This window comes from Epinephelus fuscoguttatus, linkage group LG3 (genome assembly GCF_011397635.1).
Source record: "Epinephelus fuscoguttatus linkage group LG3, E.fuscoguttatus.final_Chr_v1".
NCBI classification, from domain to species: Eukaryota; Metazoa; Chordata; class Actinopteri; order Perciformes; family Serranidae; genus Epinephelus; species Epinephelus fuscoguttatus.
In genome coordinates, this window is record NC_064754.1 from 1,668,809 (window position 1) to 1,696,025 (window position 27,217).

Sequence of the window (27,217 nt, forward strand, 5' to 3'; positions counted from 1 at the left end):
CACAACAAACAGATTCTGTCCTCTGGGGTGGCGCTACGCCCTCCAGTCTCTACGGCTAATGGTAACGTCGCTGTGCACACAGGGATATCTGTCTGTTGTTTAGATTATACTTCCCATAAGCTTCCACACTGTCGCTGTTCCTTATGAGACGATAAGTTTGTAGTTTTGGTTTATACCATATGTCAACAGACCATTTTTCTCTAAACATGCAAAACATGTCAGTCCTAGTTTCCTGAATATCACAAACTAACCTGGAAATAAAGGACAAGTTCAAATAAAATAATGATTTCAACTCAGTAGTCCAGGGGTGACAGTGGGAGTGTCCCAGTTAAACATCTTTTTCACGAGTCTCTGATCCAACATCTCCACGAGTCTATTCCAAAGCCGAAGCTTTTGGCATTTATGTCTGATGTTTGAAGGTTCCCATCCCATATCTCCGCTTGGCCAAACGTCCACTTTAAGTCCAGGATGAACTGGTTAGATTTGTCACTGTTATTGTGGCCTCATAAAATCTGTTTTTGGCCTTAACTCAACAACCTCTACAGACGATATCTCCAACACTCTACACTGATAAACAGCACTACAGGTTAGAGGTAAAATATGGGGTTTTAATTTGGGGGTGAATGGTCCCTTTAAGGGAATCTTTAGATGTCACTTGTACGAGAATTACACAGACGAACGGACGGATGGTCACCATGGCTGTGACCAGTACAGAGGCAAAAACAAAAGAATCTGTGTTCTATTTTCCAGCCACAAGTCGCAGCACAAACTGGACTTATATTTTAAATTCAAATAAAAGTCAGAGACAGGTGAGACACTGAGCTGCAGTCCATAGTGTGAACACGTCTGCTGCATTGCAGAGTGGAGCAGGATGGAAGCTCCTCACAGAGGATTCAGATCTGAAATCTTTTAGTCGCTGAATTATTGATGAAAACACTAAACCAGATGCAGAGTCTTGGATGATTGGTGATGAAAAGTTGAAGCAGATCATATTCCTGCTTCCTGTCACTGAGAATCAGCACAACGTTCACCAGTTTACATCTAGTCTGCTCGTTTTCATGTTGTGAGCACCATCAGTATTTACAGCCAACACCTGTGCAGAGCAGTGAGAGGTCAGAGTCTGCAGAGGAGCTCAGTGCTGCTAAATCTACACACTCCAGCATGTTGTTTTTTTCAGGCCAAGACGTTGTGTATTCATATCCAACAGAAGTTCACAACACATAGAAATATTCACATTACATCCATGGATTTACTCGATGACTGCAGATGGTTCCGACCACAGGTCAAACAAGCAAAAATGAAAAAGGATTTTATCCCCAAAGTGGAATTATTCTGTAAACGTAGGTTCATTTAATAATGTTGTGGTTTTGTGTCTCTTCACGTCTCGACTGATAACTACAGAGGAAACTATAAACCATAATAATATTCATCAGTTCCTCAGTAACACAAGAATCAGCAGCCTCTTGTTTAAAAGTCATTCAGAGGTGCAGCTGTAGAGGAAACACACAGTCACTTTAAAATGATCAAAACACACTCATCTGAACAAAATGTCTTTCCTTTTGTCTCCATTAATCATTTAAAAATCAATAACATTGAAATCAAAATCAATCAAACAAATAAAACGACTGAACTTTGAGCTCATTTTGTCACAAACATACGCTGATTCAGCCTAAACTGCAAAGTTCAACCAAACAAACCACTTTAATATCAATGAAATAAACACAGAATAAAAGCCAAACTCTGCCCAACAAATGAAACGACATATTAAAAAAATAAAGATATTTCAGGATTGTCACATAAAGACATGTCTCTCTGTTCCTGGCTGTCATCTGATTGGTTTACACATTTTAGAGATTCCTCCCTGAGTTCTGTCAGCCCAGTCGCCAGAGGTGATGTTGGCATCGTGTGTTTCCACAAATATGTTACAGTTAAATCATGTGTAAGTGACGTAGCGTGTGAGCTGACTGTGTCATCAGGAGGTGGATGGAGAGACACGTAAGTGAGACACCAAGCTGCAGTGTACTGTTCCTGATCAGAGGAGTCATCGCCGCATTTTCAGAGGCTTAAGCCACCGAATGTGGCTGATGTTCTTTAGGGACCCATTCCTGTTTTTTTCAGTGAGAATAGTGACACGGAAAGTGGTTGTCTTTTTACTGAGACATCACTGCGTTTCCTGCCCGGAGAGAGCTACAAGAACAGCACTTTTTAACTGAGACATTGCTGTGTTTCCTGCTGCTATTGTGCCATGAACAGGAGTTGATTTTTACAAAGATAACACCATGTTTCCTGCCCGCAGAGAACCACATTCATTTCGCTTCCTGCCGTAGAGAGAGCCATGTAAAGCGGTTTGTTTTTTACCAAGACATGACTGCATTTCCTGTCAGGATAATGCCATGAAAAGCATCTGTTTTTTACTAAGACATTGCTTCGTTACTTGTCAGAAGACAGCCACAAACAGCAGTTATTTTTGACTGAGAGATCACTGCATTTCCTGCCTGGAGAGAACCATGAAAAGCGGTTCTTCTTTACAAAGATATTGCTGCACTTCCTGCTGCGGTAGTACCACAAAAAGAGGATGTTTTTCACCAAGATATTGCTGCGTTTCCAGCTGGGATTTTGCCCCCAAACCAGGTATTTTTAGGCCAAAACATGACATTTTTCAAACCATAACCACGTGGTTTTGGTGCCTAAACCTTCCACATGTTTACCACAGCATTGTTTAAAAGTTTCTGCAACATAACACCATACAAATGTAACGTGTACGTGGTTTGCAGAAATGCCAACATTTATTCTGATGACTGGGTTGATTTTGGTCGCCCTTTAAAAAGCTGTTTCACTGTGACTAATTCTTTACATAATGACAGCTGATATCTCAACCTGCAGGATATGAAGGGTCTTTTGTGGAGGATAAAGTCATGTTTTGATTTGATTTCTTAGGTGCGATTGAACAAAACTGTTCAGGTGGAAAAAAAGTCTGTTCAGGTTTCCTGTCAGGCTGCTGACATCACTCATGTTTTAAAGGAGGCTCATCAGACAGTGACTCATTGAGTTTGCTGCTCAGTCATTAAGGTGCTTGTGTTCCTCACAATGCCTCGTCACCACCGTCATGTCCTGCTCAAATTAATAGAAACACACAGAAGATCATCAGGGACAACTCAAATCATCTGTCCATCATTTTCTCTTTTTCTTCTTAATAAAACGTCCTCTCCAGTTCGTCCTGAAGGACCAGGTGGCAACTGTGGCGGCCATCTTGTTTCTGGCTCACAGATGGGAGGAGGTGGAGAAGCAGAGTTTGAGGGTGAAGGGGTTGGAGGTGTCTGCAGGTCACAGAGGGAGAAACACTGTGAACAGTCTGTGTGAAGGGTTTCAGTCAGATATTAAACATCATGTAGTGTGCTGAGGACAGGTCCTCTCTCTTTGTTGTTGTTGTTGTTGTTTACTAGATATGTGTGAAGCCTGACATCTGGTGGTGAGTGCAGGAAGTGACCTGCTGTTGGTGCTGGATGACATCACCACCTCTGACCAGCATCAGAGTTGAGAGGCTGTTTAATAAACTCTTACTGTTGGTGCATTCAAGGACACTCAAACATCTGAGATTTGAGCGTCAGCTGCAGGACAACTGATTTTACATTTTCCTTTAAACACCAGCCAGCTGTGCTTTGAGCTTGATCCTGGGGTGAGCATGCTAATATGCTAAATTTATTATAGTGTGCTAACACATGCTAGCATGTAATGTTTTGGATGCTAACATGCTAACATATGATGATTTGACTGGACTGATTTTTAACATACTAAAGTTCATCAATGTGCTGACTCTTACACCCTATGACGATTCTCTGACTGCGTCATCACACCCACAGCTGATGGCATTTTGGGAAGTCTGCTTCCTCTCTTTCCCTCTCACAGTCAGATCCTCGGGTGGATATTAATCTGGTGTCTTTGTGTTCAGTATAAAGCAGGAGTCAGGACGTGGTTAGCTTAGTTTAGCATACAGACTAAACGCAAGGAGACACAGCTCGTCTGGTTCTGTCCAAAGTTTGAAAATACACCTTTGAGCATCTCTGAAGCTCCTCTGATTAATGTGATGTAACTGAATGTTTGTTTAATCTGAACACAAACAGAAATAGAAAAACCTGCAGTTCCTCTAACGTCCACTTGAGGCTGGCTCCAAGAGAGAGTCAGTCCCCACAGGCGGCCATGTTAACATGTAGAAATAAACATGTTCACAGCCTGGTACAAAAAACTGTTTAGTCTCTGTAGCTAATTTCAACCCTCATGACGACTGTACAGGGCTGAATTTATATAGAACTCACCTGTTCACATTTTATTAAGGTTACGCATAATTAAGGGCGGAGCCTCTGCTTCTCAGTCAGATACACCCTCTTGTCCAGATATGGTCACTTCTGGCTCCAAAAAACCAAGATGGCGACCGCCAAAATGTTGAACTGGGGGCTTAAAAAACGGGAGTCCACAAACCGATGGACAACATCACCGAAGCACCACCCATTATTTTATACAGTCGCAGTGAGGTGACATGTCATGCTGACACTTCTGCTGTGTGTGTGTGTGTGTGTGTGTGTGATAAGTTTGTGGGTGTGCCTGTGTGTGATGATGACTTACTGGGTATTCTGATCTGGTGGTGGTTGAGGACGGTCAGAGCCTCCACCGCTTCAGTTTTACTGTCGAACTCCAGCAGACCAGACAGAGTCTTAGAGCTGGCTGCTGGGAGGAAGAGGAGAAGAAGTCAGATCTCAGCGACTCACTGACTGGACTGTGTTCAAGTTGTGTTTGGTCTGTAGCTGCTCGTCTGCTCTGTGATTGGTTAAACTCACGTTTGGCATCGAAGACCTTGAACTTGGTGAAGGCGGGAACGTTGTGCTCAGTGCAGAGCTGCAGGCGAAACAGAGGAGAGGTCAGACTGAAATCACGACTAGAGCTATCACCATTTAAAGGATGATTCCGCTGTCGGAGCTCTGCGGGTGGTGCTGACGTCACTCTCTCCACTTCTACTGTAGAATTACAGGGAAACGAGGACGCTGATTTTAACATGACTCATTTCATACACCTGAGTGGAACTGAAAGGAAACACAGAGTATCTGCCTGGATCGACCACGTGACTGATGACAGACGGATCTACATCTGGGTCAGTCTGCACGATGATTTGTTCACAGGTGTGATGCTGTGGACAGGTTTCAATTTAGCTGGAGCACAGACCCTTTAAATGTCGACATCACGATGACATCATGTCATCAGCTGGAGGTGCAGCTGCCTCTCCCCCACAGGGCTGTAGGCTCCATAGGAGTGTTAAAATGTGTTTGTCTTGTTGTGTTACTGGGAGCCAGAATAGAAGGAGTCATGGCTCAAAACCAGCCGCCACTGCCCGTCAACAAAAACAAAGACAACTATGGTTAAATGTGATAAGACCAAAGGACTGGACGGGGAGTGAGTGACCTGACATGGTGCGTTGGTAAATTCAGTCTGACGCTCTACACTAAAATGAGAGCCCTGTTGGTGGAAGAAACGCAGCGTTATATTTCTACATGAATGAACCAACGGTTAAGTTAATCACACATTCACTCCGCTCGGCGCTCTGCTGCTCCGTCTCCACAGACAGAGTGTCCAGAGTGCGCTCTGCCGCTCTGAGAGTGCTAATGTCTGTGGTGAATTGTTTTGCCTCCAGCTAAGCCCCACCCAACAAAAAACTTCACACTCTTTACTAACAGTAAAAAGGTCTATAATGTAAAAAAAAAAAAAGGTTTGTGCCTTTACGTTTCACAACTGCCAGAATGAAATGATGAGAGTCAGCCTCACACACATAAACTAAGCGACATGCGTGGATGAATATGCAGAGTGATTAGGTCAGCCTCTCTGTGTTTACTTTTGTTCACACTTTGGCCAATCTTTACACTGTAGGACGCGTGTGCAAAGTTAACGTGACCCAGAGAGTCACAATGGGGAAATATGCCATATATCACTAGTTTGACCCTTTATATACATCCTGTTTACAGGTTTGCTTACAAGAAGAATTAAAAGTGTGGAAGGTTTCACTGAAACACTGATTGAATATTGTTGAGGATTTGAGCTGAAGCTACTTTCTAAAACTGTAGCGATTGGTTGAAGTCACACAGATCTGTATAATGTCGAGAAGCATCTGAAATAGCTGAGAAAAAAATCTGACTTCACACTGAATGTATTTAACAGGATAAGATGTTTTTAAAGTCACATCTCATCACTGAAGGAGTCCCACAGAGCTCCATACTGGGCCCCATTCTCTTTTCAGTTGAAACATTCAGAGAGCTCTCTCACTTATCCATTAAAACTCCTCATGCAGGTGTGACCTGACCTTGTACAGCTGGTGTTGGCTCAGGGTGGGCGGGGCGTTGTAGAAGTGCAGGACAGTGGCGGGCGGCTGGATGATGTTCCTGCTGCTCTGCGAGCTGCTGAAGCGATTGTTTCTGGTCAGACTGAAGTCCTGGTAGCTGCTGCTGCCATCGGCCAGCTCGAACACCTGACTGGGAATCACTGCCTGCTGCTTCGAGACACTGAGAGGTTTGACATGAAGCAAATGTACATTTTCAGACTGTAGAAATGTTACGATGAGAAGAGTAAAACAGAGCATACTATCAGTTGAGCGGTCTGACGCTGTGGTTTTCAACATTTTTGGCTTTTGAGTGTTCAACCCAAATCAGTTGTCAAGTTTCCACCCAGAAGCAGCTTCATTTTTAACTGAAGCTGTGTAAAGTCACTTTGGATGGTTTAATTTGGTTTAATGTGAAGCATTAAAACAATCCGGTCCATCTACATCCCAACCCTCACCTATGGTCATGAGCTCTGGGTAGTGACCCAAAGAATGAGATTGTAGATACAAGCGGGCGTTATAAATTTCCCCCGCAGGGTGTCGGCTCAGCCTTAGAGATAGGGGAAAGAGCTCAGACATCTGGAGGGAGCTGGGAGTAGAGCCGGGCTCAGTTGAGGTGGTTCAACATCTGATCAGGATCCTCCTGGGCGCCTCCTGTTAGAGGTGTTCCGGGCACGTCCAGCAGGTAGGAGGTCCCGGGGCAGACCCAGAACACACTGGAGGGATTATATATCTCATTGGAACCGGAAGATAGCGGCGTGTATGGACGCAGCGGCTTGTGGCTCTCTGTTACATTTATTCTTATTTATTGGTGATATGATGAGGGTATTACTCTGGGTTGTCACTGTTGTTCGTTTTAACTTGCACTGTGTACAGTAGTAGATTTAAAATCTCATGGTACTGGCAATATAGGACTTCTAATCTTTTCTATCTGGCCTGGGAACGCCTTAGGGTCCCCCAAGGAGCTGGAAAGCGTTGCAGGGGAGAGGGATGTCTGGGGTGCTTTGCTTGGCCTGCTGCCCCCGAGACCAGGCCCCAGATAAGCGGATGAAAATTGATGGATGGATGGATGGATGGATGGATGGATGGATGGGTGGATGGCATTAGAACATCTTTTCTAGTTATGGCACCAACTTAAATGTCTCCAGCTTATTTCAGATCTTTGAAATTTCAGTAAAGACATAATATATTATATAATGCTAACTAGGCCACGCCCACAAGCACCAATCATTATGACAGTTAAGATCTGTGATAAGATGTGGTCCTGAAGCATTCACACCAAACTTGGTGAAATTCTGTCCATGGGGTTTTGAGGTTCAAATTTGTGCCATTTTTGGCTGCCGATTTCAGTCATGTTTTGACCTGATGGTTGACGTGGAGGGACAGACCAGGAGGATCCATCCTTGGACCATGAACATCCACAGCTGATGTCATGTCACCACCAGCAGTTATTCTCTAACTCAGCGTGTCAGACTGCCCTCCTGACCCCGGCCTTGGCTGTGTCTCTGAGTGAGTACATCAGGACTCACCAGACGTTGAGTTTTTTGCCGAACACCTTAATGCTGTTGAGGTGAGTCACGGCTCGGTCCACAGCGTACTCATCGCCCATCTCCACCAACGCTGTGCCGGGGACGCTTTTCATGAACTTCACCTGCAAACACAACCAATCAGCTCAGGTCTTCAGAGGGATTACTTCTTCCAGACGATTGACAGGTGACACAACACAGAATTTATGCAAACTCAAATCATTTCTACTGTAACACCTGACACACCCCACCACACACACACACACACACACACACACACACACACACACCTTCTCCACATTGCCGTAGAGACAGAAGAGGTTGAAGATGCGGCTGCAGTTCATCTTGGCAGGATGGATGCCGCTCACCATGGCGACCGAGCTAGAGGCAGCATGGCCCAGGAAGGGGGACGCAGAGGAGGACTTACGGGGGAGCAGCGGGTAGGAGATCATGTCCTGCGCCTCCTCACTGCTCCTCCTGTATCTGCTGTTAGCAGGCAGAGGCAGCAGGGGGCAGTGTGGACCTGCAGGCAGACGCACAACATTTTAGACACAGTGGAGGACTGTCAGAGGTCAGGATGAGACAGCCAGAGAACAGACAGACAGACAGACAGACAGTACCGTAGCCATTGGACGGATGCTCTCCCAAGATGGCCTGACGCTGCCTCCCCTTTCCCCGCTCTGCAACACACACAAAACACAGAAATCTAAGTCAAGTCAAAACTCACAGGAAGGTTGCTGCTAGTAGCACACATGCACGCACACACACACTCAATAATTGAAATGATTGTTGATGCAGTAGTCGGGGTTAGCATAGTCTGATCTGCATAAGGCCAGAGCAGCAGGTGTTGAAAATGAGCGCTCCCCCTCTGATGAAAATCTATTTTCAGCCTACCAGTGTTCATTTTGACAGTCTGAGTCGTGACTTTTAGTCACGTTTTAGTCCTGATGTTTTCTATATGTTTCTTATCTTCAAACTAACCCAGTGAGGCTGATTCATGGATCATAAATCAGACTCAAGGTGACAGGTTGTATAAAATAATGTGTGTGTCATGTCTCCAGCAGTGTGTGACAGGTTTAAGGGCTGATTTACGAGCACACACTTACTGATCATCATCTGAAAAGCTCAACATCTCTCTATTTATGCTCTCAACAAATAACTAATGTGAGCCAACTAGGATTTGTCCCCAGGTTCATTGTAAACTCTGACTTATCCATGTGACTGTTAAGAAGCAGAAACATAACTTGTTTCTTCATGTGCAACATGTTAGTCTGGAGTTTTAAATTGGTGTCCTCTCACAGAGTTGGTGATTCAAACTAAACTTTCATCTCTGTCAGAGAAAACTGATCTGAGTTCAGACTGTTTACTTACAGCACAGCTACACTCACAGATAACTGAGCCTCCTACCTGCCTGTCAAACACCATCAACCCACAAACCTTCTCCAGTCCGGACTGAGTGGAGTCCTGCGGGGTGAAGCTGTGAAGGCTGCGAGCGGAGCTAGCTGCTAACAGCCACCGCTGCAACTAACAAACTCCACAAATACATTCAGCAGCTCCACCATCCACAGTCAGACACACACAGCTGATTATTTACTGCTGAATTACAGCTCACAACTCGCACCAACCCAAACATCCTGGTGCAGACTATTTACTGGAGTTTACCAGCCTGTCGCTCATCAGGCATCTGAAGATCATTACAAGCACGGCCGTTCTTTCAGTGTCCGATAGTCCACCACTAACAATTTCATCACGTCTCATCGATGAAACTGAAACATAGATTGAGTCCTAGATTTTAATACTAAGATGTATTTTTAGCTCGTCATCGTCTCACTTTCATCACAGAAATAAAGTTGTTAATAAGAAAAATGTTTAGTTTTAGTTTTTATCAGCGAAATTAACACAGCAGCTCCAGCAGGTGTCTTAGTCCAAGTCCTCTTTGATTTTATCAAGTTGAGATTTGTGACGTTTCAAAAAGCTGATCAGAACCAGAAGATGTGAACACAGTCAGTGAGAGGGACAGCACAGAACAGCTGTCACGTGTGTTGCATGACTGTGTTGCATTTGTGTGTGTGTGTGTGTGTGTGTGTGTGTGTGTGTGTGTGCGTGTGGTGTCCTACCTCGCTGCAGGAGGAAGGGTTTGGTGTAATCCCAGCTGTTGTTGTCATTGCGGATGACGTTCAGTCTGTTGGGCTGCAGGGGGCGACAGAGCACAGCACCTCGGGATGGGTGTGTGTGCGTGGGCAGGAGAGTGAGGGTGTGTATGTGTGCGTGCACCTGAGTGTGTGTTTGTCCAGAGCACTGTGTGTGTACATGTTTGTGTGTGTGTGTGTGTGTTTACCCGAGCGTATTCGATCTTGAGCGTGCAGCAGCCTGCGTAGATGTCGGCCCCGTTCAGGGCCAGTTTGGCCTTCTGAGCATCCTCTGCTGACTCAAATGTGAACAAGCTCGTTAAGGATGACTCATCAGGATGAAGAGCAAGCAGCCAATCAGAAGAGAGGAATTACAAACACTGCTGAACTTGAGGTCTACTGTCAGCCAACTGAACTTAATGTTAAAGGGACAGGTTGTCTTCTAACCTGTGGTGCTGTTTATCAGTCTCAATAGTTTAGGTGTGAGTGTTGGAGATATCGGCCGTAGAGATGTCTGCCTTCGCTCCAATATAATCAAACTAAATGTAACTCCAAAATCATACATCTGAATAAAAGGGATGCACGATATACCATCCTTTGGGGGACCATCCTCTACTGACCAATCAGACTGCAGGGTTCACTGAACTGAACTGAACTAGACTGGACTGAACTGCTTGGTGGAAACGAGGCTTTATAAATGTCACATTAGCCTGTACACTTTACAACCTTCAGACGAGCAGAGACCACTGCGACAATGTTTGGGTTTGTTTTTCTGATCCTGTGATGGATGCAGATATTTTGTAAAAGGAAGGTCATGAACAGAAGTATTCTTCTTAGATTATTTTTGGGGGGTTTTGCCTTTATCAGATAGGACAGTCTAAGTGTGATGGAGAGAGAGAAGGGATGTCATGCAGCAAGGACACTGCCTTTGTGTATGGGACGCCTGCTCTACCCCCTAAGCCACCAGGCACCCCAAACTATTTTCAAAAAAGATGGGGAAAATATCTGTTTTGAGAAATACCTGTATACGTGTAAACACGGCCTTAACACACGTAAACTACACACACAGTCAGGATATTCCACCATGGCCTGGATGCCGTTGCGTTTGAAGATGACGATGCGCAGGACGTTAACGACGGGGTTACAGACGGTGTAAAGAACATCCTGAAAGAGAGAGACGAAGACAGAGCACGGTGATGACTGACAGAGATCACATGGCAGCAATAACCACAGTCTGCTTTCACTCCAAACAGGGAAATAAAGTTCTGGTCTTGATGGACGAGCTTCAGCTGGACTCACAGTGGTGATGGGGTACAGCGGGTTCTGGATGGACAGCAGTAGGACTTTGTTTCCGCTGGACGGGTCGTCTGTGTTGGTGGGCCTGGTGATTCTCTGGCTGGTAGAGAAGTTGAAGAAGGCCTGCTGCTCTGCGATGCAGACGGCCTCGCGGGTTCCACAGGACACGCAGCGCTCGGCGCTCTCCACGCTGTCGAACTCCACCAGAGCCTGACGCTTAAAGGGCATCATCATGACATAACTGCAGACAGAGCAGAGGTCGGGACAGGACTTCACTCAGACACTCAGCTGCTTTGTCTTTGTGTCAGATGGAGCTTCAGGTTGAAGCGGCTGTTAAAAGAGTTTCATGTTCCACTTCACACGTCTGTAACTACATTATCTTCTGGTTATCAGCCAGGTTTCCGTGGCAACAACAGTGACCTCCAGTGACCTCTGAGTGTGTGCCAGTCTGCAGGTTTCTATTTTCAGTGTTTTGACCTTTTGACCTTCATTATTTTATCCTGTTAGACATTTGTGTTTTGTCATAATTAGTGTATAAATTCTTGAGTTATGGCCAAAAACATGTTTTGTGAGGTCACAGTGACCTTTGACCAAAAATACTAATCAGTTTATTCTTCAGTCCAAGTGGACGTTGGTGCCAAATTTAAAGAAATACCCTTAAGCCTTTCTTGAGATATCACCTTCACAAAAATTGGACAGACAAGGTCACAGTGACCTTGATCTTTGGCTTTTGAGCCAAAGAAATCGAATCACTTCATTGTTGAGTCCAGGTGGACATTTGTGCCAAATATAAAGAAATTCCCAGGATGGGACAAACGTACAGACGAACAACCCAAAAACACAACGTCTCTGGCCGGTTCATTTCAACAAAATCACAAACAATGCAACACAATTAAAAACCTTGTGAAGCGTTCATCTTGTAACTCTGTAAACATTTTTCCTGCTCCGTACTTCAAGCTAGGAATGTCCCTTTGTCTGTAGGAACAGTCTCACCTGATTGGCCTGTGAGAAATACTGCGATGATAAAATGATTAAGTCCCAATGTCCTCAAATAAGTACTTCCTAATTAACAGCGTCTCTTAGCCTTTGTTGCTGTTGCTAAAGTTGGTCTAATGTGTTGCCATATCAAACTACCAACAATAACCATAAATAAACAAGTTTCAACCATAAGATTTGATCAGGTTTTGGATCTTGTCCACATTTGTGTCAGGATCATAAACTGCCGCCGTCCAGTGTGTCCCTAACCCCCGCTAAGGGTGTCTGTGCGCGTCAGGCTCTGCTGCTGAGGGTCGGTGTTTGACAAGTTGGTAACAATAATGATGCTGACGCTGAAACAAGACGGAGCAATGATGGAGGAAACAACAGTGACGATGTGCAACATAAACACATGATGGTTCTGACCTCAGAGCAGCTGAGACACATTAAAACATTAAATCTTTGGCCTGTGTGTGACAGAACACTGAAAATAATATGTGCACACAGAAATGTATGGAGGCAGTATACTGGAGATAAAATGTTACCAGATGTTGCCGAACTTGTCGAGTGCCTCCACCAGATCGGCCTCCACCACGGCGTCACAGAGCCCTCTGACGTGGACGACTGGGGACGGGGGGATGCGGTGACTGTCCTGCACGCCGTCCTGCAGAGAGAAGAGAATCTCAGAGACTGCTGTCGTTCTCGTTGACAGGCAGAAGTCGGTTGATTTCTACATTCATTTATATCTGACTGTACGGCAGGAAGTGAGGCCCAGCCCCACAGATATTCATATCACAGATTCATTCACAAACACAGTTTTATATGTTTAACAAAGACAGTGTCCCTGTGCACACAGAGTTTAATGTGCTGGGACCTCATAAAGAAAGAAAAACACCACCACACACAAGATATAAGTGAGGACAGGAAGACAGATATCTGTTTCTACATTTATCATCCCATCAGTTTGTGCAGCCATAACCATGCAACCCACGTCACGGCATCAGACACACAGACAGAAGACGGTTTCCTGTTCAGCGTCTTCAAGAGTGACCTCAGAGCCATGACAGTGAATACATGAAAAAAGGTCAGGGTCAGGCTGGTTGTTACACACAACAGCAGAGTGGTGACTAGATAGAAACGTAGCTGCCTCATTGGCCGCTAAATCATCAACGTTGGCGCCATATTGGAGAAAACAAGGCCTGCGTGTAAATAAATGAAAGCAAACAGAGGAGCAGCTGTTTTCTGGATAAAAAGCACTATAGGCCAAATGCTGTACTTCTTCTAACCATCTACATGTGGTCGAAAATAAAAGTTGTCTCCAGATAAATCTCGATATTTAGTCAGGCTTAAGTAACCTACAAACACGGTGGAAAATAATTTGTCACAAGAAATTGTAAAAATCCATGTTTGTCAAACATGAATTTGGTTTGTTTTCCTGAATTAATATTATGCTAATGCTAATGCTAATGCTATGAAGATGAAGGTGGAAACAGACCCTTTTAGGGCCGATGTCATGATGACGTCAGTCTGTTAACTGGAGGCGTGAGCTGTGTCTCAGTTCAGGGCTGCAACCTTCAAAGGCTGCATATGAAGACCGACTGCGTCACATCGGCGCAACCAAGGCCGTCCCATTTCAAAGCCCCCTTCAAATGTGGCTGAGAAATGCAGCCTTCCCACCCAGAATTTTGAGGATGCAATGGATGAATCCTTCATGGCCCAGCCTAACCCAAGATGCATTGTGCGCTGGTGATGGTAACACATTAAGCTAACTGTTGTTAACATTACTATGAGCTAAAAGCACGCAGCTCAAACAATCTTTTGTTACTTTAAGTTTACCTGAAAACGCTCCATCAGCCTGAAATATACCAGATGGCAGCGTCTCAGACGGTGAGTCATCTCCTCAAGTATTGTGTTTAGGGCTAACTGACTTACTCCTTCTTTCGTCAGGTAGGTTGCTTAGTAACAGTAATGCCAACGGGTCAGGGTGAGAACAACTGGTGATGCAACCAGGAAATCTTCTGCAGACCAGACTATCCAAATTTGGAGACTGTTCGGTTTGGCTGATGCGGTCTTCAAAGGACGTGACCAACGTCGACCGCGAAGACCGCGTCCTTCAAAGGAAGAGGCAGTTGATAAGCAGACAGTGTTGAAAAGTTCAGTGTGTCTCAAATCACATACTTACGTACTGAACACTTAATAATTTGAGTGCATGCTAAGCGTGTTCACACTGTATAGGTCAGGAAAATGCAGTGTACCACTGGCACAATTAAAATGGTCGAAAAGTTACTTTAACTCCATGAAGCTGAGAACACTCTTGTGCCTTTACTTGCTACATAAATACTCGTGTACTTCTTACTTCAACAGCATCTTTGGTGTTGCTGGTACTTTTACCTCAGTGCAGCATGGGAACATTTCAGGACTTATTTTAGCTTAAAGGCTAAAAGAGAACGTTGGTGAGGATCGTTAATTGAATCAAATCAAACTTTGTTGACGGTCAGGTGTTGTTGCAGGTGGACTGAGGGTACATCGCTCTGAGCTGGCTGTCAGAGAAAATCAGCAAGGTGTGGGTGAGAAAAAATCTTGACGGTTACACTCAGAAAATGTTCTCACGGCGGCAGAGAGGTGATAAAAATATGTTTACTGTTTCTGTCAGGAAGCGCTGCAGGTTTTGCAGCCTGACCTGTTTTCTGCAGCAGGTTGAGACACTTCACACCAACGGCTGCAGGAAACGCGCTCTGATCAGGGTTATTTGAGGTGCTGACCTCGACGTAATCTGATTCACAGCAACACTTTGGTCTCTGTGGATGTTTGGCTGCAGATTTCAGCTCCAAGAGTCATTGACACTGTTTCCTGTAGATCTGAGACATTTTCACGATGAACTTTGGCTGATAAGAATCTACAGACACAAAAGTTCTGCAGTCAAATGGAAGTTTTTCCTAAATGGTGAATAACTTGTGCTTTGTATTGTTTCAGATTTCCTTCATTTTCAGGCTGGTTTTGTTCATTTTGAACTAAAACGTGTCTGGGGCTCATTGTGTGTTAATGAGACTCGTCACCTGGAGAGGCTGGAAGAAGATGTTTGTTCTTCCCTGTTCCAAAACCAAAATCAAACCCTGAAAAGTGTAGGGTTAGCTAGCTACTGAAGATCAATCAATCAATTTTATTTATAAAGCTCAATATCACAAATAACAACAATAATAATACATGTCTGAGATAAAAGAACAACTAAAGTCATTATCAGAAACTGAAGACATAATGAACACCATTGAACTATCACAAATCACAATTTGCCTCACAGGGCTTTACAGCATACGACATCCCTCTGTCCTTATGACCCTCACAGCTGATCAGGAAAAACTCCCCAAAAAACCCTTTAACGGGGAAAAAACGGTAGAAACCTCAGGAAGAGCAACTGAGGAGGGATCCCTCTTCCAGGACGGACAGACGTGCAATAGATGTCGTACAGAACAGATCAGCATGATAAATTAACAGTAATCCACATGACACAATGAGACAGAGAGAGAGAGAGAGAGAGAGAGAGAGAGAGAGAGAGACAGAGAGAGAGAGATGCAGGTAATGACAGTAGCTTACAACAACATTAATGAAAGTAATAATATTATAGTTATAGTTCTGGCTACTGTGGTACAATATGTTGAAAGTATGTATTAATATCTGATAGTATACATATGTCACAATAATCATAATCACATGTATAATAACATGTGTAGAACATTAGAAGATATAGCCTACTGAATGTATACACATGCTGCTTTTGCTCGTTAATGATTCTAACCGTGAAACAAAGAGCGACCCTGCTGTACAGGAACCAGTGAAGGGAAGCAGGGAAACTTTGCTGATATCCAACCAGCCTGTGCCTCAGAGATCCCTGCCCGCCTGGTGACCGAGGTCCAATGCTGACAGTAGCACGGGGGTGAAGCCAAACACCGTTCATCTGCACACACTGTGATACCACACAGCTGGTTGAGTATCAGCAAAGCTTCCCTTTATATTCATTGTCTTGTGTGGCGATCAGCAGTGATGTGGTGGTTCACTGTTACACTGTGATCTGTAGCCTATAGTTCGGCTTTAGCTTCTAACTATCTTTGTCTTTTTATCCTGTTGTTGCTGCTGAGTCAGTTTGACATCCTGGATATATCCTTCAAACACAGACTGCAGACCCCTCTGTCTGCTTCTCTCTGACATCACTCTTTCATTTTACCAGACTATGATAATATTTCTTCAGGGAGTGCAGTGAGTCAGTCCATGCGTACTCCGACAGCTTGTTGGACCATTGCAAAGGGGCGGGGCTTAGCGAAGGTCAATTAAGGCAGGCATTTATCTGTCAAACTGTGTAGCAACACTCAGCTCACAGAAAGGGAGTGGGCGTTTAACTGGGACGAGGCTTTTATTTGAAGGTTAACAGTATTTCATAATCAGTATTTACGCTTATGTATTATCGTGTTTATAATGAACATTTTTTCTACATTTGTGTGTTTCTGTGTTGTTTTCCTTTCATTTAAATCTGTTTTTTGATGCACAAATGGAAATGTGTTTGTACGTGTGCAGGAGACTGAGAAATACACACACAGACACCTTCAGTTTGTCTGGACAGTCGACACGGTTAAAGCATCCTGACGAGTTGACTGTAGACGTGTGGGACGTGTCTGCACTGACTGACAGCTGCCTCGGCCCATCACAGTGGGCCTGTGGGTGGTCGCAGCTCATGTGGTTCATTCTTATTTTTGCCTGCATGAGTATTTTCTGTCTGCAGCTATACGGATTGAGATGGTGGTGAGTGTTAACCTCATACTGCAGCCCTCAGCGCCTCCCCTTCAGAGAAAAATGGGTGAAATATTTTTACAGACTGTGGTCGGTTCAGACGAGTGCACGCTCCACTGCACCTACGCCGGCCTCGGTTACCGTAGCAACGCCAAGCGGGAGGCAGGTGGTTGAAAGATGCAGGATGTTGAGGAGGAAGAAAAGGTGTCACAGTCATGAGTCAACAGAGAAACAATACAGAGACACAAGTTGTTTCTCTCCTGCAGGAGCACAGAGGAGGTGCAGCTCACACCGCCCGGTCACCATGGCGACTGAGCCTCAGCTTTTTTTGGTGAATGTGTGTCTTTATTTAGTGTGTGTGTGTGTGTGTGTGTGTGTGTGTGTGTGTGTGTGAGAGAGAGTGAGCCCGTGGCTGAGCGCTCACTGACATGTTGCTTCCTCCCGTCAGGCCGCTGCATCATTACAGCTCCGTCTGACTCTCCTCCTCCTCCTCTTCCTCCCCGTCTTCATCCCTCCTGCTGCCATTAATCCTCATCACCTCCTCCTCCTCTTCCTCAGTCATGCTTCACTGTAAACATCAGCCGGATCACCTGCTGAGCTAACGAGCTTTTAACGCAGCTAACCAGGCGGGATGATACATCATTTCTAAACTCTGGTGTGAACAGATCTGACAGTTTGTCCCTGTGCAGCTCCCGTAGCTGCGCAGCTGTGATGTCTGAACAAGGTTTAACACGCTGTGTGTGTTTTTAAAGACGAGTCACTCGACTCACACTGAAACAACAGGAACATTTTAGTCCTGTTATCGCCTCCTACAAGCTGCAGTGCACACTACAGCCACAATATGAACAAACTGAAGACGGGTTTCTTGTGCACACGCTAGGACTGTCTCATGATTGACTTTTCAAATCACGATTAATCTCTGAATTTCAATAGTTAATTGCGAATAACTGCATGTTTAAAATACATTATACTGCATTTTAAAACAGTTCTGTTGTTCATATTAACGAATCAATTCTTACTAGAGTGTCTTGATCGGGAATCAGATGAACGCAAAGAAACTGACTTTATGATCTTAACTTTAAGATTTATTTCTTTCAATCAGAGCTGCGCTGCTGCAACAGTGTGACTCCAAACCAGGACTCAGAGGCAGGAGACAACTTCAGAGTGCTGATTAAGTCAAATACAGTTTGTTCTGGCTTTTTTCAGCAAAGGATCACACTGTTCCTGTTAAGAAAGTACAGTTACTCTAATATTATTTTGATGTGTCACTGACGTCCAGTGATCCAATTAATGTGAAAGCATTTTCACTTATCAGGAGTTCCAGTTCAGTGTCATGATTAGGGATAGACCGATATGGATTTTTTAGGGCTGCTGCCGATACTGATTTTTTTCCATCACCCTTAGCCGATGACCGATTATGGACTGACGATTTTCTTGAGCCGATATTTGGGGCTGATACTGCTTTTGCTCCCTCAATTTACATCAAAAAAATGACACAATGATAACAAACATTACAGGTCTCAAGTTTAAAATGAGAAACATTTCATTTATTGTTTGTCCTGTCCCGGTACGAACGGCGGTTTTTGATGTCCATGGTCCAGTTGTGGAAAAATCAAACGTCCCAGTACAATAAATCAAACGCACCCCAACAGCTGTGTTTCGGAAGTAAACGTTTATCAGTGTATCAGTATGCTACTGATTTTAACTGGGATATCTTTTGATGAGCTGAATGACATTTAACAGAGTGTTGTATGTCTCAAGGCTGGGCTCATAGGAGACCACCGGACTCTCTCCCAGGGGAGGGGCTGGCGAGAGAGGGAGGTGTCCGGGCGGGCAGCAAGGCTCCGTCCAGCATGGACCAAAACACAGCACGGACGGTTCAGAAGCAATTCGGAACGAGTTAAAAGCAATTAATAAACAGACAAAGTGGTGTTTAAAACTGCATATATCGCTAGCAGATCTATTTTCTGGCCTGATGTGCGGCCGTGACTGGTTCTGACTGTGGGCTTTAGCAGGCAGCAGCTCTCTGCTCTTCCTGGTACTGCGCACCGCCACCGAATCTCTAAGTGGTGCGCAGTACCGGACCGTACCAGCTTATGTTCAAGCGCTTGGTTCTGCCATCCTTTCGCGTGTAGGTACGCCATGTGTAGTTCTACTTCCTCGTCACCCCCTTGCTCTGAATGGACTGTAACGCTATATGGTGTATACTGCCCCCATCAGTTCCGGAAGAGTCATAGCACCGATTCTTACGCTGGTATCAGTTCTTCCTTTTTTAAATTTTTTTCAAAAAAATGAGTGTCAACGTTTTTTTTCATCATGGAATCGAAAGGTATCACGAGTATCAGTTCTCATGACATCACTACTACTGACGCACTCAAAACAGTTCTCAGCCTCAACGGTCGCCATCTTTGTGACATAGCAAACTTCTCATACATGACATACATGTTTTTTGCACTACATACCAATACTGGTGTTGAACAGAAGACGTCAGTAATGTTTGTTGGGTCTGTAATGATTTGGCACCATCAGCAATAATGCGAGCACTAACGTTAGCTTGCTAGCTAACGCTAACATTTGCTAGCTATCCAACTTGCTCCTAGCTACAGTGACACATTGTAATCAGCACTGACATTGTGGCATAGGTCAGGTTTATGTGTGGGCGGAGGTAACGGTCAAATGTTGGTGATGTTGTCGTTTAAATAGAAGAAGAAGAAGAAGAAGAAGAAGAAGAAGAAGGTGGTTTAAAAAAAGAAGCCATCATCACTACAGAAAAACAGATTTTCACGCACAAACTTTTTTCACATACATAAAATTCGCACCATTTTTGATTGCCTGCACTGCACTGTCTATATTTACACCCCTGCTACACAGTCAGCATCAAGCGTACAAAGCGAACTGTGATAAAAGCACAACATTCACAAGCAACGTCAAGTGTCCGCCGGCTGATCTGATCCCAAAATATTAGCTTTCTGTCTTTGCTTTGTAGCAGACAGTGGCCTTGCTAAAGAAGCGGCAGTGACGTCACCGGCCCCTTTCTGAGAAGTTCAGAGATCTCCAACTTAAAGAGCTCGGCTGCACAATAAAGGCGGAGCACTCTGGAAAAAGATGCTGGGCACGCTGCTTTTTCTCCAGGCGGCCACATGCATTCACTCCTCATCTGGAACAATTGAGAAAGACGCTGGCGCTGAGAGAAAAATGTGGACGTGGGCCCTTACTGACAATTTATCACCATGTTGGATCTATTTATGTTCTCTGCATCAGTCTGTTCTCAGGTCAGTTTTACACCTCCACCGGTTTGATCTCTGCTCTCTATTACAACCATGAAAACCACAAGATCAGAGGAGCTTTGATGTCAGGTGAATTCTGCAGAGGGCACGTCTGAATGTAATCCACTGCAGCTCAGCAGGTGAGTCAGTCGCCGCTTACACAACAGGAAGGGTGGGGGGTGGGGGGGCTGCGCTAAATAAAACAGTTTCACAGCTAGAAACAAAAACGTGATTGGTTGACAATTCACCGCATCATTGGTCCGTCTGCAGCAGCAGGTGTCAGTTTGTAGCCTCATGTCACCAGCTTCCATTGAAAATGAACTGTAGGCTGTTGCGAACACATAACACAGCATAACGCTGAGCCCAGCCACACGACGGTGACAAACTACTGGACCAATCAGCCTCGGATTTTGTTTGCTCATTTATGACAGTATGCTCAAGGACCTCTTGAGAAACATGTTTAATTGACTGTTTCGTTCCGTTACTGACTGCTGATTCTCGCTCTTAGCCGGCTGGTAGGGGCCACAAATTTTTCTCACGAATTGGCTCGGTTAGAGCAAAACACACTGAGTCCACGTTTTTCATATGCGTTTTATAAACCAACATCCATAAAAAAATAAATGAATAAAAACATTATGCACAGGGACTTTGCACATTAAATCCGATGCATTTTTTTTTTTAAAGATTATTTTTTGGGCTTTTTGCCTTTATTATACAGGACAGTGTGAAATGGGGAGACAGAGAGAGTGGGGGGACGACATGCAGCAAAGGGTCGCAAGCTGGAGTCGAGCTCGCGACCGCTGCAGCGAGGCATCACCTCTATACATGGGGCGCCGGCACTATCCGCTACGCTACCGGCGCCCCAAATCCGATGCATTTTATTATTCTATATTCTATTCATTGCAAAAATTCACAGTATGAGACAAACTAAGAAGACACTGAAAATCTAACCTGTTGCGAAAACTTTCACAACGGATGAGAGTTTCTGAGTCAGTGTTCAGATGTGACTAACACGTATTTATTTATAGACTTGTGAGAATTTTGGCCGACAAAAATGAACTCAGTGTGCAAACGTTTTACCTTCTACCTGTTCTGGGGGGGTTCCTGCTGCCCCCCGGCCCCCCTCCCTAGCTCCTTACACTTTACCTGCTCTCTGGAGGAAATGGCCAAATCATCCAACGTCACGTGAACCTCGAAACACGCTGTATCGTTATCACGTCAACACGACAAAAGCTAAAAAAAAAACCCAAACACACAAAAAAGCAAGTCCATGTTGACACTGAAATTGAGGCTGGCCTCGAGTGGCTGTGATCAGCTCGGGCGGTCGCCTGGCAGAGATCTGCACTCTGCTGAGTGTGTGTTTCACAGTAACTCGTTGCTTTGTTACAGGGCAAAGTAATGACAGGTGAATGGACCTGCACTTGTATAGTTCCTTTCTAGTCATCTGACCGCTCAAAGACACACACACACACACACACACACACACACACACACACACACTCATACACTGATGGCCGAGGCTACCGTACAAGATGCCACCTGCTACTCTGTTTTTAACACTCACACACCGATGGAAGCATCTGATCAGTGGATGACCCGCTCTCACAGCTGCCCCTGAATAACAACAGTAATAATAATAATAATAATAATAACAACATCATTACTGTAAAGCGTTGCTGCCCAGCACCGGCAGTAAGACTGGTCTGACTGGTGAAACACGTGACGAACTTTAATTGGTGTTTTGATTAATTTAATTTTTAATCTCGTTCTGTCTGAGAGCACTTTGCTCTCTCAGGGAGGAGACTAGTTAAAAAAACAGGAGCTGCAAGATTTAAATAATTCAAATGTAAAACTGGTCTGTCTGTCTGTCTGACAGGAAGTGGATTGTCCTCAAATGGCTTCAGCCTCTGCCAGTCTGTTTGGTGTCTCGGCCCGATGGGAAAGCATTGTTGTTTGGTTATCTGTGTCCCATGATGCTCTCTGTCTCCAGAGCATTGACTCATCTGCTGAGAAGGGAGGAAGCTGCAGCCAGCGGGCTGTCTGATCAGACTTCACTGAACTCTCTCACATCCTTCAGTGAGTCAAGATAAAACACACACTCACACATATGCAGGAGTGTGTGAGTGTTGATCTCAGTGACTCACAGCCGCTGAACACTTTCAGATTCACCAAACACTGCACTGCACGTATATACCTATGTGTTTTTCAGCCTCCTGAACCGCCTTTAAAATCATCAGATTTACATATACGGCCTCCTCTGTGACTATAAAACATTATCCATTATCACACAGAACATCTAGAACCTCCTGAAAGATTTCAAAAAACTCTAACAGATCCAACAGAGCTACAAAAACTGTGACAGAGCGACTCTATCCTCCTCAGCACCACCAAAGTCTCCTACATCACCTCTGTAAGCTGCTCGTCCTTCTAAAACCCTCCTGCAGGAGACAACTGAATGTACCCACAGTACTGAAGGACCTTTAGGTCCATAACCTAAAGTTTAATCAGACCATCTTGGTGTTCTCTGAACCCTCCAAAAAGCCAAACATCCCTTATGATCTATAAAACATTTGAAAGCCTGTTGACGTTTCTCAGGACCAGGAGAACCTCGTCACATTTTCAGTCACAATCCACCAAATACATGTCGAGATGTTTAAGTCAAAAGACAAAACCGCTACAGGACGAGGTCACAGACTCAGAATACCACAGGCCCGTTCGTCACAGCGGACAGATGGCCTCACTTCCTGCTGAGCGTAGCCACTTCCTGTCACTGCCAGTTCCTCACAGAGAGGCCATATTGTCATGCAGAGGAGGCGCAGATGGTTAGCAAGCAGACACAGATCACGTTGTCACACCTGAAGCACGATACTCAAAACACACAAATATCTCCAAACACCTGCAGCCTCGAAGCTGATTTAAGACTTCCCCTAAAACAGTGCGACTCATGCGGGTTGTTAAGCTTTGATCACGGCTCTTTGGGAACCACAATGACGACGGTGAGGATGGACGGGTAAATAAACACTGTGATGATCATTTGGTGTGATTAAAGGACAAATTGTGCTTTTTTCTACCTGGACCCTGTTCTCTCATGTTCTCGTGTGTGTCGAGGTAAACTGATTGTGTTTGAAACTAGTCCAGTACAAAGAGAGACTGCTGCTGTTTGTTTTTGTCACTGACAGGCTCAGATTATTATTCTTAACATTATGGGAAGGATCCCTACAGAGACACAAGAGTAAGATCCTTTTTGTTTAACTAGAAACAGCCCCGAAATCACCATCACCAGACTCCATTTAAATAATCAGCGATTTTATCATCATATAACTCGCTACACTCAAAGTCAACAAAGACAAGATGAAACTCATCTCTCTACTGTTCCAACAATCAGCAGCTCTGGTTTCGGTTGAAATAAACTCTTAATTCACCAGTTAGATGTGACAACATGCTGCCTCTGTACACATTAAATGACTGATTATTTAAATGCAGTCTGGTGGGTTTGGTGACGGTGACTTCAGGGCTGTTTCTGGTTAAACTAAAAGGATCTTACTCTTAAACACAAAGCTCTATCACTGTAGGGATCCTTTCATTATGTTTTACAGGGTAACTTTGGTATTTTTTAAACCTGAACCCTGTTTTTTCATGTGACTGGTAGGAACAACAATTTCAGACAACTGTCCAGTACTGAGTGAGAGCGCTGCTGCTGCTGGCAGCCACAAACAGGCCTCAGTGTGATCTCTGTTTACACCGTCAACATACGTCTACTAACAGTGTTTGTTTTGTCACTGACATGCTGAGATTGTTACTGTCAGTGTCTGACACAGCGTGAAAGGATCCCTACAGTGATAGAGCTTTGTGTTAAAGAGTAAGATCCTTTGAGTTTAACCAGAAACAATTTGAAATCACCGTCACCAAACCCACCAGACTCCATTTAAATACACAGTTATTTTAGCGTGTACAGAGGCAGCATGTTGTCACAGCTAACTGGTGAATTAAGAGTTTATTTCAACCAACCAGAGCTGGTGATTGTTGGAACAGTGAAAAGATGAACCAAGACGCTTTTGTGAGTTTTATTTTGTTTCTGTTGTTTGGTTTATGATGATAAAATTACTAATTATTATTCTGGTGGGTTTGGTGATGGTGATTTTGGGGCTGCGTCTGGTTAAACAAAAAAGATCTGACTCTTCAACACAAAGGTCTATCTCTGTAAGGATCCTTTCCATAATGTTGTTTATACACTTAGAATAAATCTGAACCTGTCAGTACAACGCGGTCTCACTCCGAAGTTGTCAAAAACCGGCGTTTGGTGAGTGATCGACTGATTGAAAAATGTATTCACAAAAAACAGATAAAGAAAAAGTAAATGTACAATTCATAAGAAATACTTGAGTTGTGAATGGAGCACCCTGACAAGCTGTGCTAAAAGAAAAGAAGCAAATTATATTATAAAATGTGTTTATGAGCATGTCGTCTGGATTCAGGAGAAGAAAGCGCATTTAGTATACAGTTACATGTATAACAGGCCTGCGCAGATTTGATCACCAGTGATCTGCACACAATGCATGCCGGTTAGTTTTGTGTCTGACTTCATCCCGACTTGCTTAGACGTATTACAAAAGTGGAGAGCCAGTTTTGGAGCCAGGCGCTGTACCTGCTCTCCAACGACTGCACCACCTGGCCTCCGCCTGATCTAACAGCTGATTGGTTTAGATGTCGACTCAACAAGATGACGTTTTAGATAAACTACAACCACAGACGTTCACCTGGGAGGCCGATGTTTGCTTCCAGTAAGACTGTAAAGCCAAACCCCGTTTGTCTGTCCTAAACCCGACCATGTGTGTGTGTGTGTGTGTGTTGTTGAAGGAAAAATAAGTTGATTTGTGATGCTGTACCGATGTAGTGCTTTTATTTTGAAAGAGACTGTATGCAAACTGTACATTTCCTGTGAAAACAGAAGTGTATTTTGAAAACAGACAATGCATGTAACAGGCTGAAGTTGACACGGCGTCCCAGAACGTCAACAACCAACACACCCAGGGTACCTTGGACGTCGTATGTGGACGTGGAAAGTCCATGACCAAACGTGGACATGTGACGAGGTCACAGTGAGGACGATGATGTTCAGTGACGAAAACAAACACTTGCAGTGGACATACGTTAACGGTGTGAACAGAGTGGTTTAGTGGCTGCCGGCTGCGGCGCTCTCGCTCAGTACTGGACTTTCAAGAATTGCCATCAGACACATAAACATGAGGGAACAGGCAGCATGGCGGTGATGAAAAAGAAGATTCAGAGCAGCTGAACGTCTAAACGAAGATGCTGCAGAGACGAGCAGCAGCTCACAGGAGAGACTTTCTTATCTCTCCTCCACACATCCAACCAAACACACTTCAGTTTCAGCCAAAGGAACATGGAGCTCCACATCAAAGTGCAGCTGGTCTGATTCAAGACCACTGCAGGTAAAAGACCTTCATCAGAGCCCGATGAGGAGGCTGAATGAAGTCAGAGAACACTCTGTACCAACAAAGTTTGGCTCTCATCCACTCACACGTGGCGCCGGCCTGAACATCAAGAGGGACTCGGGGTTCAGCGTGGTTGACACGTGGACACTAGGAGTCAAACCACCAGCCCCTGGTCTGCCTCCAGACTCTGAAACGCTTCTACATGAAGCTTCTGACTGACCGCCCAATTATTTTTCATCAAAGGTTGACTGTGACTTCAAAACTCGCTGGCACTCCATCGCTCTCCTCGAGGTTCTGGAGCTTCACAGGAAACATGAAACCTGCAGCAGGAAACACCCACGAACATCTTCACACACCTGCAGCACTCACTCACACAACATTTGAACACCTCTCACAGACAAACAAAGAGCCTCTGAGCTTCCTGTCACACCTCCTGAGGAGCTGATGGTCTGACAGAGAGCTGCTTCACATGCACATGTTGGAGCTATTTCCTGCTGCAACCTGTTTCTGATGATGATGCTGACTCTTCACCGTCAGAACATCAGACCCCCTGTCATCTGTTCAGTGACGTCATCTCCATAGACAGAAAAGAGTTTTTAAACACAGAGCACGTGCAGAGGACTCTCCCCCGTCACGTCCATTTGACTGTAATTTAGTGTAAACTAGCTTCTGTCTCAGTTTTCTGACGTCACCAACATGTTTTTTATTCTGACCGGATTTTAACGGCAGGCTCGGTAGAAACTGTCCCCACCTTCCCTCCGCTCCTCCGGCTGCTGCTGTCGGTGCCGCCGCTCCCCGCTGCCTCCTCCTCCCCGTCCTCCGGCTCCTCTCCGCCGGCCTCCTCTTCCGTCCGGAGCCGCTTGGCTGCCCGGTGGTATCCTCCTCCCCCTCCTCCTCCTCCTCCTCCTCCTCTTCTGTCCTCTCTGTCCTCCATCACAGACCAGACGGTGAATTAACGGATGAAGACTGTCGGTAACACGCAGGAGGAGACGGTGACACCCGCACCTCTCTCTCTCTCTCTCTCTCTCTCTCTCTCTCTCTCTCTCTCTCTCTCTCTCCCCAAAGATATGACGAACACAGAGGTGTCACTCCGCCACCGTTTCAGCCTCATTCTCATGAAGATCAGCTGTCACAGGGGCGTAGCGCCAAATTCTGGGCCCTTTGCTACACAGTCTCTGTGGGCCCCCCGCCCTCCCTCTTTTTATCCATGTCTCTCACACCCTAGGGCTGCGCTATATCACCACTATGTACGATATATCGATATATTTTCAAGCAAGGTATAACTATAGACAACTTGGTGTGCACACACTCACTCACAGCAACAGCTAACCAAGAATGTAACTGCGCGTCACAGTGACGCAGACCTCCTGTCTGTCTCTGTGAGCTGAAACCGTTTCCCTCAGTGGAAACAAAGCTTTGATTTGAGTAAATG

At 44.9% G+C, this 27,217-nt stretch overlaps 1 protein-coding gene across 2 annotated transcripts; it reads right to left on the reverse strand.

Moving 5' to 3' along the window:
* Positions 1-26,810, reverse strand: LOC125886171 (heterogeneous nuclear ribonucleoprotein L-like). 2 transcript variants are annotated; one of them, XM_049572179.1, is made up of 13 exons: positions 26,537-26,810; positions 12,830-12,948; positions 11,313-11,550; positions 11,090-11,177; positions 10,223-10,317; positions 10,002-10,074; positions 8,505-8,564; positions 8,175-8,407; positions 7,888-8,009; positions 6,344-6,542; positions 4,833-4,890; positions 4,621-4,722; positions 1-3,317 (listed from the first exon to the last, which is right to left on the reverse strand). In XM_049572179.1, the coding sequence occupies exons 1-13, from the start codon at positions 26,717-26,719 to the stop codon at positions 3,262-3,264; spliced, it is 1,626 nt and encodes a 541-aa protein (XP_049428136.1). In that variant the 5' UTR covers positions 26,720-26,810; the 3' UTR covers positions 1-3,261. The 2 variants fall into 2 exon arrangements, with proteins under 2 accessions (XP_049428136.1, XP_049428137.1); XM_049572180.1 differs by having other exon boundaries at positions 2-3,317; positions 4,621-4,719; positions 26,537-26,809.
* Positions 26,811-27,217: the final 407 nt, after the last annotated feature.